The sequence below is a fragment of the Notolepis coatsorum genome (genome assembly GCF_963971535.1).
Source record: "Notolepis coatsorum genome assembly, chromosome: 20".
Taxonomy (NCBI): Eukaryota; Metazoa; Chordata; class Actinopteri; order Aulopiformes; family Paralepididae; genus Notolepis; species Notolepis coatsorum.
This window is the reverse complement of record NC_140184.1, coordinates 61,770,263-61,787,881: the sequence shown is the minus strand read 5'-3', so window position 1 is coordinate 61,787,881 and position 17,619 is coordinate 61,770,263. Positions and strand designations below refer to the sequence as shown.

The 17,619-nt window shown below is 42.1% G+C and overlaps 1 protein-coding gene across 1 annotated transcript in view; it reads left to right on the top strand.

Moving 5' to 3' along the window:
- Window positions 1-17,619, top strand: part of LOC311247127 (talin-2) — a gene marked incomplete at its 3' end in the record, with an annotated part of 264,901 nt that overhangs the window by 147,176 nt on the left and 100,106 nt on the right. Inside the window, exons 34-38 of the mRNA XM_084337443.1 lie at window positions 2,770-2,913; window positions 3,383-3,544; window positions 7,278-7,418; window positions 11,691-11,872; window positions 15,252-15,384. Coding sequence (XP_084193569.1) covers window positions 2,770-2,913; window positions 3,383-3,544; window positions 7,278-7,418; window positions 11,691-11,872; window positions 15,252-15,384 — 762 coding nt within the window. The remainder of the gene's footprint in view (window positions 1-2,769; window positions 2,914-3,382; window positions 3,545-7,277; window positions 7,419-11,690; window positions 11,873-15,251; window positions 15,385-17,619) is intronic.

Below are 17,619 nucleotides of genomic sequence, written 5' to 3'. Positions count from 1 at the left end.
AAAACTTCACCTCCAACCTGTCCTCCTTGCTAACATTGCAACTGGCTTGACTTTCTATTTTAAAATGCTTAGTTCCAAACCTCTGACATTAAGTCTAGCTGCTCAAGTCAGTGGATATTAACCGTGTTTCGGGAGCGACGTGTTGTACTGTTGTTGTGATGTGGTCGAGCGTGTAGCGTGTAGCGTCTAAATTAAAGGGAATGTGTTTGTTGCAACGGTGAAAATTAAAGGGGAATGTGTTTGTTGTGGAGAATTATTCTCCTCTGTGTGACAATAAATACATTAATGATGATATATTATATGTAATTTAAAACCAAAACTAAGGCCTCCGTATGAGTTTAAGACGTGGACATGGTCATGTTTGTTGAATAAAATTTTTCTTTTTTTGACTGCCGATTTTTATTATTATTTTTTCCCGATCCCCGATCCTCTGAAAAGCACGTGAACGACGCCGATCCCGATCACGTGATCGGATCGGGACATCCCTAGCTAGATCTATGATGAACTTTGTGCTCAAAACACAAAATCGACTAGACTAGTGCTTCCCAATCCTCTCCTCGAAGCACCCCAGCCATTCAATGTATTTGTTAAATTCCACCACCAGCACACCTGATTCAACTTAACTAGCCCTTTATTAGTTGAATCAGGTGTGCTGGTGTTGGAATTTAACAAATACATGGAATGGCTGGGGTGTCTCGAGGAGAGGTTTGGGAACCCCTGCACTAGAGCATACATTTGAGCCATCAAAGAAATTAAGCAAAAGTGGTTACCTGTGTTGAACTGGTTTATTTTTTTAGAAAAATAAATAGTGGATTACTATTACGACTACTACCACTGCTAATACTACTGATACATCCCTATTGGCAAACTTTATATTTATTTTTAATTTTTTTTATATATACTTATTTTTTTGTTCATTATACAACTGTGGCGGGACTAATTAGACTGTGGCGGGCCGCCACAGTCTAGGTAATTAATGGGAAACCCTAGTATATCTACGCACAGCTCAGACCATGCGTACCTGGCGCCCAGTGGTAGAATATGAATACTGCAACGCGGAAATAAGCTTTCGTACATTAGTTTCAATTACTGGCGTGTTCATATGACCCGTAATTCATTATAGTTCATTGTAAAATAGCGACAGTAGTGTAATTATTGTCAAACCCTATAAATATAGCATTTGGAATAGGTCTTTCTTTCCGAATGAATGCAGCATGGTTTATATAGCGTTATCGGAATACTACGGGGTGCACTGACTGCACTCGGCGGGGAACTGTTTTCAGAGATAGCAGATAGGGATGAATGAATGAATGATGCACAGTCTAATTGCAGAGAGAACATAAAATATTAACTAGAGTCCGCTACCCGAGACACCTCCTTGATTTGTACCGCAATTTGAGACCCAAATTGGAGCGTGGAGCAAAACGCAGTGTTGGATGTCGTAATTTCCCCAACCCCCCCAACTACATACAATATCCATATATCAATAACAGGAGGCCAAGAGAGGATTTTACGCCAGGTTACCCAACATCATCGGAGCAATAGACTGTACCCATGTAGCTTTCAAAGCTCCATCAATAAACAAATCCAGTAATGTGAACGGGATTCCACTCGGTCAATGTACAGATAATCTGCGATGCGCATTTTGGCTGATAATGCCGTTGCCGGTGGCTGGGTGAAACACGACTCATTCAGGCCTAATTGTATTTCATTCAATTGTAATGTTATTACTGGGGTATCTATAATTAAAACATCACTTAAATGCAGATCAGGGTTATCCACTGAAGCCATAATGACTCTGACCAAAACCACGGAGCGCACAATAGGCATTGTAGAGCGCAGTGTTGGCCTGCTGAAATTGATTTCATTTCAGTCATTACAGTGCTTAATGTCGGGTCAGCTTGTCATTTATTTCTGTCAATGTGCTGGTTCTGTAGCAGGACTGGGTCAGTCAACATCCTTGGCTCCCGGCGCACCGAAGATAGTCTACACGCTCCTTCCTCCTCAGTGGAGTTTTCTGTGAACTTGACAACTTCATTGGGTTTATTTATTCTCAAAAAATATTTATAATCATACAATTAAATATTGTTTAAAATAAAACGCTAAATGCTATTATTCTGTGTGTCATGTTTCCAAATAAGATTGTTCACAACGGGAAATGCTGTATACGTTGAATTCGTTGGTTAGACCTCGGTGAGGGGGGGGGGGGGGGGGGGGGGTGGCAGACGCAGCGGCAGAACACCCACCTAAAATAAAAAGTTAAATACTATTATTTTGTGTGTCATGTCACAACGAAATGCTTTCTAGCTTCAATGTGTTGGTTAGAATAGATGACCTCCGTTGAAACTTCACTGACAGCGAGATTGATCACGGAGGACTCGCTCGCAGTGAAGTTTCAAGTCCGCTTAGTCCATTATTCTACATTCCATGGGGGTGTTTCATTACCGTATATGGTTAATTACGGGCGGTTCTATATGCAAATACTTAAAATCGTGCACGAGCACGGAGCGTAGAACAAGTGGCATTTATCAACACGGAGTACTTGCAGGTGTGCGTAGAACCTGTGTACGCATGTGTGATAAATCCCGATTTTTCTGTGCGTACACACATTCTAAATTCCGTGCATAGGAACGGAAATAGAACACTTTCTACGCATTGTTGCTAAATGAGGGCCCTGATCTTCGCATGCTGTTTATTTGGATTATTATTTTATTTAGTTTCCACATTTGATGATATTCCAACACCAAATACCATGTCTGTGACCTGCAGGCCTCCTACCTGGTGGGTGTGTCCGACCCCAGAAGTCAGGCGGGCCGTCAAGGGCTGGTGGACCCCATCCATTTTGCCAGAGCCAATCAGGCCATCCAGATGGCCTGTCAGAACCTCGTAGACCCAGACAGCAGCCCCTCCCAGGTATATTGAGCCATAATATTTACCTTGTTCTGTCATTTTCAGTAGGGCTGGGAGGTATCCTGTATGTTCAATAATATCGTTTTTTTCCTATCCAGTAAATATTAGAAATGCACATTGTTGCAGTATTATAATGCATTGCCATGGAAATTGAAGGAGAATTCGGCCAATTAGAATGAAAGCCACACCATGGAATGCAATTAAACAAAGTCACACCACATTGTCATTTGTAATTGAAAAGCTAAATATCATTCAATAATAGAATATACTGTGACAAAAGAAAACCGTGATGACAATTTGGCCACATCAACCAGCCCTAATTTTCAGAGAAAACTGTACTACATTGTAATAATGCTATTGTAAAGTCGAGCCATATTTTATACAGCTTTATCAATACAACATGCGAATTTAAATCCCACACAAAAAATATCACTGATATGCGAATATACCTGGGCATATTTTCTCTCCCCAGGTGCTTTCGGCAGCCACCATCGTGGCCAAGCACACCTCTGCGCTATGCAACGCCTGCCGCCTGGCCTCCTCCACGGCAGCCAACCCTGTGGCCAAGAGGCACTTTGTCCAGTCTGCCAAAGAGGTGGCCAACAGCACCGCCAACCTGGTGAAGACCATCAAGGTAAACGGCCTCCAGTCTACTACTAGACAATACCACTATTCTGATCACTAAGTGTGTCTGACTCCTACCACCTAAACTGCACAGACTACAACGTATAACGTATGACGTATATCATGCCAGTTAGGGTACCTCATGTATACTGCACCTGTGTATACTGTATACTTTACTTACTCATAGTATATATTCAGATTCTAAGTGTTTATTGCCCATACAGTATTTATTGTAATGTATATATCTGATATGGCATACATACCCTCATCTGTACCTTTGATTACACTGTTTACTTGCTCATATTCTTATATTCAGAGTTAATTCTATTGTTTACACTGCTTATTTTTATCTTTACTATAGTTGCCTATATTTATGTATACCTGTACCCCTGTATCCCCTCCCCCCTCCCCCTTGCTGCTAGGACGCCTGAATTTCCCCAAGGGGATCAATAAAGGGATATCTTATCTTATGATCCAGTCTATTACTAGACAATGCCACCATGATCCATTTTACTACTAGACAATACCTCCATGATCCATTTTACTACTAGACAATACAGCCATGATCCATTTTACTACTAGACAATATCACCATGATCACTACTACTAGACAATACCACCATGATCACTACTACTAGACAATACCACCATGATCACTACTACTAGACAATACCACCATGATCACTACTACTAGACAATATCACCATGATCACTACTACTAGACAATACCACCATGATCACTACTACTAGACAATATCACCATGATCACTACTACTAGACAATACCACCATGATCACTACTACTAGACAATACCACCACCATGATCCATTTTACTACTAGACAATACCACTGTAACTGAGGGGTACAATTCCCTGACTGTATTGAGAGTATGGTATTATTAAACCACTACTTAGTTATGTACTTTAATTACTGGCCATACAGTACATGAATATATATGGTGAACACCCACACAAGAATACGGCAATGACACATAAAGTTCTATTTAGAGGATATTTATTATTATCAGAGCAAGCAACGTTAAGTTACAGATTGAGAATTATACTCGCGCGGCGGCTAGGTGGTGTAGTGGGCAAGGCACTCGCCACCAGTGTGGAGACGCTAGGATTCGCGTGTTCGAATCCAGCTCTCCACATTGTTTTCAGTTTAGCTGGTCGTCCGCAGTAATACACATTGGCCGTATTACGGGGAGGGAAAACTGAAGGGTGGGGATCGAACGTTGTGAACAAGCGACTCCTACAAGTCGGTTGGTGCGCCTGCGCAGTAGAATCAGGAAGTGTCGGGGGCAGCGTGAGCCTCCCACGCGTTACTCCTCGACACTGAGAGATCGAGCTGCGCAGGTGAAAAGATGCGACTGCTGTTACCTCAAGTACCGGAGGGGACTTGTGCTATGTATGACTTAGTCCACATTGCAGCCGGCTTGTGGGAGGCAAGAAACAGCGTTCGTGACAGGGGAGGGTTGAATTGGATGATACGAAATTGGGATGGGAGAAAATATAGAAAATGGGAAAATTATACTCGCGCTTGTAAGGCGAAGAACACACGTAAAGTAGGTCAAGAGCGTAAGTCAATGAGAATAGTAAGATGGGTCTAAACTGACGCCACCTGTAGCATAGCAATTACATAAGGCACACTAGTACCAGCTGGAGACACTGGGGGGTTCCCTCCGGGTGTAAGCCGGCAGGGTAGAGGAATGTTCGGGTGCAAAGTCTGGGTCAACGAGGAATAACGAGGTTCCAGATACAGGAACCAGTGCAGTACTCCCTTGATCGGTAGACAAAGCAACAGCTATAATCCAGTATGCCCGACAGCATGGATGAAAGCTAGCCAGCCTCCTCCTAGAGGCGGGCTCGAGGGATGCTCCTCACTGGGGTAGATCCCACACGATAGTGGGGTAGACGGTTCTCTGCTCCAGCAGTCACGGTACCAAAGCAATATAATCCAACCAGAAAAAGGTTCTGCAGTCGCCGGTGTAGGTTCTCCGGTGTACATATCCAACGGTTCTCGTCTAGGACTCCTCGGGTGGTGGCACAAGTTTAGGCCGCCCAGCCTGGATAAGTGCACTAGCTATATATACACGACGAACCGGTGGTAATGCTGGTCACTGAAGAACGGTAGCCGCACGATACACTATAAATGATAGACTATTACTTCACATTAGAATAAGTCGAACTCAACGATACTGCGTTAAACTCTGACACTTTAGCAATCTATTCGCACACGGTTCTCAAGGCTCTATTCAGAGGCAAAGTTGCCCACTTCACGGCACGTTGTCTCGTGGTGAAGGCATCAACGTTTTAGTGCTAGGTGCTGCTGTATCCACCTGCGCCGTATTTATACGTAAGGTGAATTATCTAGTGCCAACCTCAGTTCTGTCTCGTATTACTGTGCAAACCTGGACATGTTGAGACATGCCTTGGCGTTGCCTTTGAACTTGCCATTGGGGGTATGGCCGTTGGTGCCTAGGGGTCGCTGTCCAATAGGAGAACGAATATTATGGTCTGGTTTGTACCCAGGTAAAGGGATATTCCGTGTATATATACAAAGAATATACAAGGGATATCAAACGATATACAAATATTATACAAGGGATCTCAAGCAATAAATATATATATTCGGTTTAATCTGACCCTTTGTAACAACCACCATGATCCATTTTACTACTAGACTATACCACCATGATCGCTACTACTAGACAATACCACCATGATCGCTAATACTAGACAATACCACCATGATCACTACTACTAGACAATACCACCATGATCACTACTACTAGACAATACCACCATGATCCATTTTACTACTAGACTATACCACCATGATCCATTTTACTACTAGACTATACCACCATGATCCATTTTACTACTAGACAATACAACCATGATCACTACTACTAGACAATACCACCATGATCTGAGTACATTTAAGTACAGACTGCCATTTTGAAACAAACAGTTGGGAGATTGAGGAGAGAATTAGCAAAAGTCTTAAAATGTAATAATAAGATGTATATATAAGTAGAATTCTGTTGTCTGTAGTTATATGCAATATAGTTGTTCATTGTTGTCATCTTGTTCTAGATGTATTTTCCCTCCACGTTTTTTTTTTTTTTTTTTTTTTTTTTTTTTTTAATCTTTTTCCCCCTCCATTTTCCTCCGATTTTCTCCCATCCCAATGTTAGTCGTATGCCAATTCCCAATCCCCTTCCTGGTCGCTGCGCACTTACCCCCCACAGTCAGATCATCTGGGAGAGTGGAGGCTATCACGTGCTTCCTCCGACACACGTCCAGCCAATCAACCGCTTCTTTTCCCCCGGCAGCGCGGATCCTCCCCGAGAGGGCGTAGCGTGTGGAAGGATCACACTATCCCCCTCAGGTCCTATCCGCGCTTAGCAGGCGCCCCGACCGAACTGTAGGAGTCGCTGTTTACAACGACCCGGACCCACCCCGCCAGCTTCTCCCACCCTCTAATACAGCCAATTGTATTAGTGTGAACGGCCAGCCAAGCTGGTGACAACCCCGGAGCTGTAAGCTGGATTCGAACAGGCGAATCCAGCTCACAGCTCCGGGGTTGGTGACGAACGCAATCTCCGCTACGCCACCTAACCGCCCTTCTCTCCACGTTTTTGTGACTACACAGAATCACAGCTAATGCGAATCTGTTGCATCTGGTCTCTCTCTTTCTCTTTCTCTCTCTTTCTCTCTCTTTCTCTCTGCCTCTAGGCACTAGATGGGGATTTCTCAGAGGAGAATAGGAACAAGTGTGGCGTCGCCACAGCGCCCCTCATTGAGGCTGTGGAAAACCTGACAACATTTGCCTCCAACCCAGAGTTTGCCAGTGTCCCTGCTCAGATCAGTGCTGAGGTATGCACACACACACACACACACACACACTCACTTTGTCCTGAGGCACCCCAAGTATGGCCTCATCACCCAAATCGGTTACTGCAAACCTGCCCCTCCAATAGGAGATTCTTATACAGCCGTTTAAAGCCAACTCAAGATTCATTATTGGGTACATTTAGGGGAAGCACATGCTAGCTTACTGTACCACTGTAAAAGAAAGATTGGTATCGGTAATTATACAAACACCAAGGAATATATTGTACAGGAATATAGCAAAAATGGTTAGTTTACTACTCTATTCAACTTTGTCAAATTAAATAGGTTTCACTACCATTCAATTCATACAAGAATTCACAGCTGCTATTCCTATGGTCCAGGACAGACCTATCCAATATGTGTGGACGTGAACCAAAGTAGAGATAGTAAAGGTGACTGTGAGTCCACTCAAGGGGCCACGGGTAAACACTCCGCTCCACAAACTCCAGCACTCCAAGAATTAAGCCATACTAGAACCAACCTAATTTCAATATGGAAATTCAAACAAACATTCCATGGGTTCTTAATATCAGGTTCCTGTTCGTTGACTGCTGAGAAGCTCCGGACTTATTTTAACAAGGTCACATTTTCCAGATTGGAGAAGTCACGTGACATCTTGATATTTGATATGTAAAGATTTTAAGTCATTTGTTTCTGGCTTCGGGAGAAATGTGTTCCCGTTCACCGATATTGGTTGGACTGTCCTTGACCATAACAGGTGAATTGTAAACATGCTGTGGTATTCCCCTCTGGAATTGGCAGCATAGCAGCACCATCTGTGGCACCAGTGTTGGTCCACTACTAGCTTTGTTAAGTATAATCACTGGATTTACAAAAACTGCCTGTTTAGTTTAGTTAACTCAGTTTATTTGTATAATACCGGTATGAGTAAACTATACTAATATGTATATTTTTGTATGTTTGATTTTACAAAACAGGGGAAGTTCTCGATGAGCCTCTAGGCTTATAACTTCTCCTTCACAATATGGTTATGTATTATTTTGTTTTACTTTTGTTTAACTCTTTGTTAATAAATAAATACAAAAAATACAAATATTTGATCAGGGACAGTGCATATCAATCAACAGTTATACATTTATAAATGAATACAAATTTAAAACTGTAAATATGCCAACATTAGCAGGGTTGCTAGTTTTCAGTTGTAGTCCCTGGGCTAGATGTTTAAGCCAGAAAAGAAACATAGAAGCACATTAGAGCTAATATAAATGAAAAACCGTTTAAAACATATTCTGTACATTCACTCACTAGGCATTCGTGCATCTATAAAAAACAGTGTACAGGGACAAATCAAAGCTATACATGTATAAACACTGTATAGGCAGGCACACATATGGCAGGCACACATACATAATCATACATCACATAACCACATAATCACAATCAAGACAGTCAGGCTAGTGGGCAAGCATACGGGGGCCGGGCAGCTGGACTGCGACGTGACTCGCTAAGGGTCATGGTAGGGCTGGGCCATATGGAAAAAAATCATATCGCGATAAAGATATGATAATTAATGTTATCATATTTCTCGATATCGATAATTATCGAATTGTTATAAGTATTCATTTTTTTTTTTTTTTTTTTTTTTTTTTTAACAGATGTACCGGTATGTTTATTTTGCAGCAATTCTTTGTCATTGCCGCCATCTTTAGTGTTACATCCCCTCACACTCCAGTTCTCAGGCTGCAGCTGGTTTAAAAGCGAAAGTAAACCGGCTTCTCTGCTGGCTGTGGCTCCAGAGGAGTTGAACAGTTCTGGCTCTGCTTGTTTATTTTTGATCTTTTGGCGCTTTTTTGGTGGACAAACCACCGCACATGTGCACCGTGACTCGTGACTGGAGTCTAGTTCTGCTAGCACACATAGCCTACTGTGTACAGACGGTTTCAAACTGTATTTTAAATTAGAAAGCAAACAAAATAAATGGACAAGAGAAAAATAAATCTCAATTTGGTCAGTATTGTCATTTGGACAAGCAAAGCCATTACTTTAAGTTGCAGGCAAGAAAGACAAGTCTGTCCACTGTCTCTGGTTTTAAAACTGCCCTGTTGCAGGTAAAAAAAAAAAAAAAAAAACGATTTTTTGATTTTTTTTTAATTTCGATATTCGATATCGATTATTAAAATATATCGCGATATTTATCGTTATCGTTATATCGCCCAGCCCTAGGTCATGGTCACAGACCTGATTTTGTAACAGCCATGATTTGAGTGTGTGTGTGTGAAGTAGGGCTGCAACTAATGACTAATTTGGTAGTCGACTAATCTGCAGATTATTTTTTCGATTAGTCGACTAATCGAAAACCAATGTAAACAACAACAACAACAAAAAAAAATGATTTTTTTTTTTTTTTTTTTAATTACCTATCTTTGTGAAAGTGGCTTCTCAGCTCTGGTCCAGCTGAAGACAGAGCAGAGGAACAGATTGGACATTGAGCATGACCTCAGAGTTGCTTGTCTACCATCACCCCAGACTTTGAGACTCTTGTCAGGACCAAACAACAACATCATAACATGATGATCCCATAGCAAATTAAAATAATGACTCATGAAACATTTGAATTTGGATCTTTAAGCCACTTTAAATGAAAATGTATTTGAAGAACAATACAGCAATCACTCATAACAAGATAAATAAATTAAATAATACAAATTAAAGTGGAAGTGTACTTTAAATAACTTTTGTTTGCTGTGTGTGAGAGGAGTCCGTGTGTGTGTGTGTATGTGTGTGTGTCTTACTCTGATCGCTGTGTGAGTGAGAGGAGTGTGTGTACTGTGTAATTTGTGTGTGTGTCTTACTCTGATCGCTGTGTGAGTGAGAGGTGTGTACTGTGTAATTTGTGTATGTGTGTGTGTCTTACTCTGATCGCTGTGTGTGAGTGAGAGGAGTGTGAATGTGTGTGTGTCTTACTCTGATCGCTGTGTGTGAGTGAGAGGAGTGTGAATGTGTGTGTCTTACTCTGATCGCTGTGTGTGAGAGAGAGGAGTGTGAATGTGTGTGTGTCTTACTCTGATCGCTGTGTGTGAGTGAGAGGAGTGTGTATGTGTGTGTGTCTTACTCTGATCGCTGTGTGTGAGTGAGAGGAGTGTGTATGTGTGTGTCTTACTCTGATCGCTGTGTGTGAGTGAGAGGAGTGCGTGTGTAATGTATTGTGTGTCTAGTCTGATCATCATCTCCTGCAGGGGAACAATGTTTTCAATGTCCAAAATTTGCTATGGGATCATCATGTTATGATGTTGTCTGGAACCCTGAGAAGCCACTCTCACAAAGATAGGTAGTGCACAAAAAAAAAAAAAAAATTTTTTTATGACTAATCGACGCAACAATTTCTCGTCGACGATTTTTTATAATCGACGTCGTCGATTATGTCGACTAATCGTTGCAGCCCTAGTGTGAAGGACCTGAGTGTATTAGTACTGCGGATGTGTGATGGGATGGTGTTCCAGAACTCTGCAGCTCTGATCCAGAAGGCTGATTTGTTAAATGCGCTTTTTCTCCCTGGGATGATGAAATTTCCCTCTAGCACTGTTCTGGTGAACCTGCTGCTTTCTGTTAAAAACTGTGAGAGGTGGTGGGGCTAGACCGTGTTGGATTTTATATATCAGGCTGGCATCTTTTAGTTACAGCATGTTTTTCCAGTTTAGCAGGGCATGTTTTTGGAGGATGGTACAGTGGTGGTGGCGAAAGGGTTTCTTGTCCAACATCTTCAGGGCCTGTTTATGAACTGAATGAATTGGTGTCAATGTGGTTTTGCAGGTCTGAGACCAGCTGGTTATGCAGTATGTCAGATGGGACATAATTACTGAGTTGAAGTAAAGTTTGGCTGTTTCCATGTTGAGGCAGTGTCGGATGTATTTAAATGTTAAATTTTACGGCATGTGTGACTTTTTTTTACCTGTTTTTTGAAGGTGAGGTTTGAGTCCAAGGTTATTCCGAGGTATTTAAAATCTTTGACTACTTCAAGCCTCTCCTTTTCTGCAAACACGTCTGGGTCAGGTGTTCCAGATGGGGCACAGGAAGAACAAATAAATGGGTGGCATTCCCTTTTAAGATATTGTTATTTACATATTGATTCATATTTGACTAAGTGCTCCACACACAGACTGGCAGGATGTGACAGTTAACCATGAGTTCTAAATGTATTTTGGCTAATGTACCCATATTTATTTTATTTTATTTTAGTTAGAATGGGATCTGAAAAGATCTGGAATTTCTTCCTTTTTCTTTCTTTATTTGCAGGGCTCTGCGGCACAGGAACCCATCCTCCAATCGGCATGCTCCATGCTGGACAGCTCCACCAACCTGCTGAAGACTGCTCGCTCATTGGTCATCAACCCGAAAGATCCGCCCATGTGGTCAGGCCTGGCCGGTCACTCTCGCACAGTGTCGGACTCCATCAAGAGTCTCATCACAGCCATCAGGTGAGTCTCTGAACCATTGGTTCATATCTCACCAGGAGGATGGTAGACGTTGTGTAGTTGTGGTAGGAAACCCACACTATCAATGTAAATTTGCTTAACAACGTGTTCTGTGTCTTGAGAGCTCGGCCACATCTGTCCCCCGAAAAACAAATAATAATAATAATAAACTGTATTTGTATAGCACTTTTCATACAAGAATTGCCGTGCTTCACAGCAGTGATGTAGACACAAAATAGACATAGACATAAAATGAGCACAAAATTGGCATAATTATAGACGGGCACAAAATGAGCAGAGAATTTACATTAAAACCTCCATGAAATGTTTTTTATTGTTAAAAAAAAAAAAAAAAAAAAAAACACTTGATCAAATGCAAGTGTTTTTACCACTTGATCAAATGCAAATGCAAAGTGTATCATCGCAAGATCAAGCTCAAGTAGAAAATCTTCCATGGAATGTAGCTCAGGCACCTGCCCTACCCTCCTAGAAACCACTTGGTCTTATTTATTGCACAATGATATATGTACACACACAGAACCCACTAGGGCTGACCCCTATTAGTCAATTAGTTGACCAAATTTGTCGAAAGGTGCTGTAGTTGACTGCCAACCTCTTAGTAAAAAAAAATTAAATAGGTATGTCCGATATTATCGGCTTATCGATATTATCGGCCGTTATCTGCATTAAAATGTGATATCGGAAAATATCTATCGGTTTAAATTTTTTTTTTTTTTTTTTTTTTTAACATTTCTATAACCTTTATTTACCCAGGCAAGCAAGTAAGAACAAATTCTGATTTAATTTATTGTCAAAAGTATGCATAATGTTGTGTTAATTCCACAACAAGATATATGTAATGTTAATTACCTGATATGATTCCATTTTTTGGGGGGGGGGAAACCCTGCATATATCGGTATCGGTTGTATCGGAAATTAAGAGTTGGACAATATCGGTATATCGGTATCGGTAAAAAAGCCAATATCGAGCATCCCATATAATTATAATTATAATAAACAATTTTTTTTATTTATCATTTTTTCCAAAAGAAAAGAGGCCTAGAAGCGTGGCTAACGCTAATGGTACGCATACCAGAGGCTAACTTCCTACGAAAACAGGCACAGAGGCACTGAAACAGGATTTCACCCATCTAATGAACACACTAGACTAGACAAATATCAAGATGTATCCATCAGTGGACCAATTGCATGCTTTTGCAGAAGCCTTCAGTCGACTCCTTCAGACATTAAGCACCCCCCACAGCCCAAATGGAATGATAAAAAAAAATTAAAAATCGTATACCTTTTTTTTTTCTTTTTCTTTTTACTAATAGTCGACTAACGGCAAATCTACGAAATATTGTGTCTATTACTAGACTTGCTTAAATTGTGATGAAACAAAGGAGAATATTAATTATGATTTTTCTTTGCATCTTTGACAGTGAATAACACCATGCTAATAATGACCATACATGAAAAACTCCTTCAGTCCCTTCTTGAGATCATGTGTTAAATAATTCTAAGGAAATTAATAAAGCGAAGATGATTAAACAGGTTTTGTAGATACAGTACTGAATTCTCACATCCAGACCAATGCAATTTGAAATATTATTATAGAATATAGAATAGCAGGCTTATAAATTACCGTACTTTTCGGACTATAAGCCGCGGCTTTTTCCCCCATTTTTCGACCCTGCGGCTTATATAACGGTGCGGCTTATATGTGGACAAAACCCGAAAATCGAAATATTGCTTTTTTTTTTTCATTGAAATGTTATTTATTTGTTCCCTTATTTGCTAAACTTAATACAACTTGTAAATGAGTTAATGTTATTTGTCCGACAGTATTGTGTCCCAATGGGAGTCATTCTCTGTAGAGGTGGGAACTTAAAGCTCAATATAAGAACGGCCATGCACCACCACTCACAGAATCGAGAAAGAGCAATCAATCTGTCAATCCTTTCCGTGTCCGGGCCGGGTGAGGTTTCCCGTGTTGAGTCAAATTAAGCAGCAGGCTCCACTCCTTACATATGGTAATTAAACATTAAAACACATGCGGCTTATAGTCCAGTGCGGCTTATATATGTACACATCATTCAATTTAGCTGCTGCGGCTTATAGTCAGGTGCGGCTTATAGTGCGAAAAGTACGGTACCTTATTATAGCCAATTCGCACATTTATGGATTGTGCCAAATCTTATATTTCAAATGGCTGAGTTCAATTTGGATTTAGTACGTACAGTAGCTTTTTTATTTTGATCAGGGTGCAACCGTTTTGAAACTAATTTCAAATTTAATTGTTGCTACATGCTCAAAATAGGGAAGATAAACTAACTGTGCTTCAATATATGCCAATAACGTTAAGTGTTGTGGTTTATTATTCTGAATAATAAGAGTTATTAAAAAAATGCATCCAGAAGTATGAAGCTTGAAACCCCATAGAGGCTTTTGGGAAGTGTCGTTCTGAAAAATTCCAACGCTCATCTAAAACTGCTCATCCCGTTGTGACATGGTTATTATGATGTTTATACTTGAATATGAATATGTTTGAAAAATAAAACGATACTTTTGTCAAACAGTCTGGAGAGATTGATTTATGACGTAATGTCATTTGCGGTCCGCCGATGGACCGCACGGGTGGAAAAGGTTAAAACAGCCGATGATAACCCTACCATTTCACAGCCTTGAACATTACCTTATTGCCTGTTAGCATTGCACTACCCAGCCAGCCTGGTACCTCTTCAGTTCTGCCTCCCTGATCACAGTCCTCCTCCTCTGGACTACAAATTGAGGAATGTTGGCCCAGGGGCTTTTTTAGTGTTATATAATGGGACACCACAGCTCCCGAGAAGAGATGTCTCAGGGAATGGACTCTCATCCTCCAACCCCTGACCCTCACCCTTTGCAATTCTCATTACACACCAATGTTCAGATTTTTTTATAAAAGATTATACTGTCCAACAGCGTAACGACAAGAATGGAAATAGATATTCTTAACGAATTGAGTCCATCACTGTCTACCACCACCACCTCGAAACACTTGAAAGCTTCAAACCTAAATGGCAGGGCAGCTTGATCTCTCCATGTACAGCGGTGGGGGCCCCACAGGCCCCTCCATATCAGCAGGATGTGAGCCGAGCGGTAACGAGAGAACAGATTTGCTTCGAGCATGAATTGCACTTTTGAAACAAATCGTTCAGTCTGTTAACATTCTCACCTCTTCTTGTCCTTTTCCCCCCCAACCTTTTCACCCCCTCTGTCTCTCGTCTCTTTTCATCCTTTCTCTCACCCTCGCTCGATCTCCCACAACTTCAACCCCCCCCCCCCCCCTCTTTTTATCTCCATATCTCTTTCTGTCTCTCTCTCTCTCTCCTCCTCTCAGAGACAAGGCTCCGGGTCAGCGGGAGTGTGACTCCTCCATCGATAACATCAACAGATGTATCCGGGACATTGAGCAGGCCTCGCTGGCGGCAGTCAGCCAGAACCTGCCCAGCAGGGACGACATCTCGCTGGAGGTAAAGGATCTCATCGTCTGCTGCTAAGCGGTCTCTTTCTCTGTGTTTTCTGTGTCTCTCTCCATCTCTATGTCTGTCTCCTATACCACTATTCACTATACACCACTGGTGTGAATGATGAAATTACTAGTGGGTGATGCACTCAATACATCTGTTGATTATTTTTTTTTAAATCAACCTTTCATCCCGAGTCCAAAGCACATCCCACAGCTCATTGTATAATCCTTTGTGTAGGATTTTGGTAGCCTCTATTATCCACTTTTTCTCCTTATTTTCTATTTTTCTCCCATCCCAATTTCGCTGTTTCCAATTCTCCCCTCCCCTGTCTTGAATGTTGCTCGCATATGCCCCCCACAGGTTGGCCGTAAGGAGGATAGAAGCCTTGCATCACGTGTCCCCTCCGGTACACGAGGAGGCAGCCTGTCACATCTTTTCAACTGCCAGCGCGGACTCTCATTTGGCGAGGTGTAACGTGTGGGAGGCTCACACTACCCCCGCCATTTCCTGTCTCTGCTGTGCAGGCGTCCCCCAACCGACCTGTAGGAGTCGCTGTCCACAACGTCCAGATTACCACCCATCGACTTCCACCCGCTGGCTCTGCTAATTGAGCCAGTATGACGGCCGGCCCATGCCGGAGGCAACACCGACAGCCGGATTCGAACCCGGTGTCTCTTGCGTTGGTGACGAGCGCAATGTCCGCTGCGCCACCCAGCCGCCCTGGTAGCCTCTATTTTTTTTTTTTTTTTTTTTGGTCTTTTTCCCCCTCCATTTTCCTCCGATTTTCTCCCATCCCAATGTTAGTCGTATGCCAATTCCCAGTCCCTTCCTGGTCGCTGCGCACTTACCCCCCACAGTCAGATCATCTGGGAGAGTGGAGGCTACCACGTGCTTCCTCCGACACACGTCCAGCCAATCACCGCTTCTTTTCACCTGGCAGCGCGGATTCTCATCGAGAGGGCGTAGCGTGTGGGAGGACCACACTATCCCCCTCGAGTCCTATCCGCGCTTAGCAGGCGCCCCGACCGAACTGTAGGAGTCGCTGTTTACAACGACCCGGACCCACCCCGCCAGCTTCTCCCACCCTCTAATACAGCCAATTGTATTAGTGCAGACGGCCAGCCAAGCTGGTGACAACCCCGGAGCTGTAAGCTGGATTCGAGGTAGCCTCTATTTTAACACTTTCATAATATATTCTATATTATAGCTATGGAGACAATAGTATGGCTCATTTGAAAGGCAATATTTATACTCCAACAGTGAACAAAACGTGTATTTCTACATACCTCCGTTCCTGCACAATCCCAGGCTAAAACCCATCCCGTTTCAAAATAATCCAGTCTTGTTTCATGGAACGCGAGATATTACGTGTTTTCTGTGCACCATGCACATTTCGTGCGGGTTGCTCGCCTGACACCTATATTATTTCCAGGTCAAAAGTAAACATGACCATAGTAGAATGATTCTATTCACAAAGCCACCATGGGAGGGGTTTGTGAATAGAATCATTCTCCTATGGTCATGTTTACTTTTGACCTGGAAATAATATAGGTGTCAGGCGAGCAACCCGCACAACTCGTTTTCTGACGCTGGGATCATTACAAAGGCATTTTTTTATTATCCGAAGTGTCTGAATCAGAACGGGAACAATAAATAACGTTAGTTAGCTCTGGCAGCGCCCAACAGATAACGTTAACGTTACATCCAAACAGCCTGTTTGAAAATACTAGAATCCAACATAGTCTGGTGAAAACGCACCTTATGTTATGGATGGATCGTCACCGTTTGTCCTCTTCATAATAATCTCCAATAATTCGCTCGTCTAGGTGATCGCCATTGCCGAACGTTATAGTTGGCTCTAGTCTGGGGTGCTCTCAACTCTGTTGTCGGCGACAGATAATGTTACATGATCGGCCGGTTTGACTATAGTATTTTTATGATTTACCAGAAGTGCTGAGTCCAATGTAGTCTGGTGAAAACGCACCTCATCATCCATAAGTGTGATCTTTTTCTCCTCTTCATAATAATCTTCAATAGTTCACTCCATTGCATAGGCAGTTCTGAGGCTCCATGGCTACTATTCTGGCCACGGCTACGGCTGCCCAAGACACTCAGGTCCCGTCACTCAGCAGCTCGCCTGGTAAACAAGTCAGGTGTCCCCCTTTTTTTGGCAGTCAAAGCTTCGGGGCCGAGATTCGATTTTAATTCGAAGCTTTGAGATTAAAAAAAATATATATA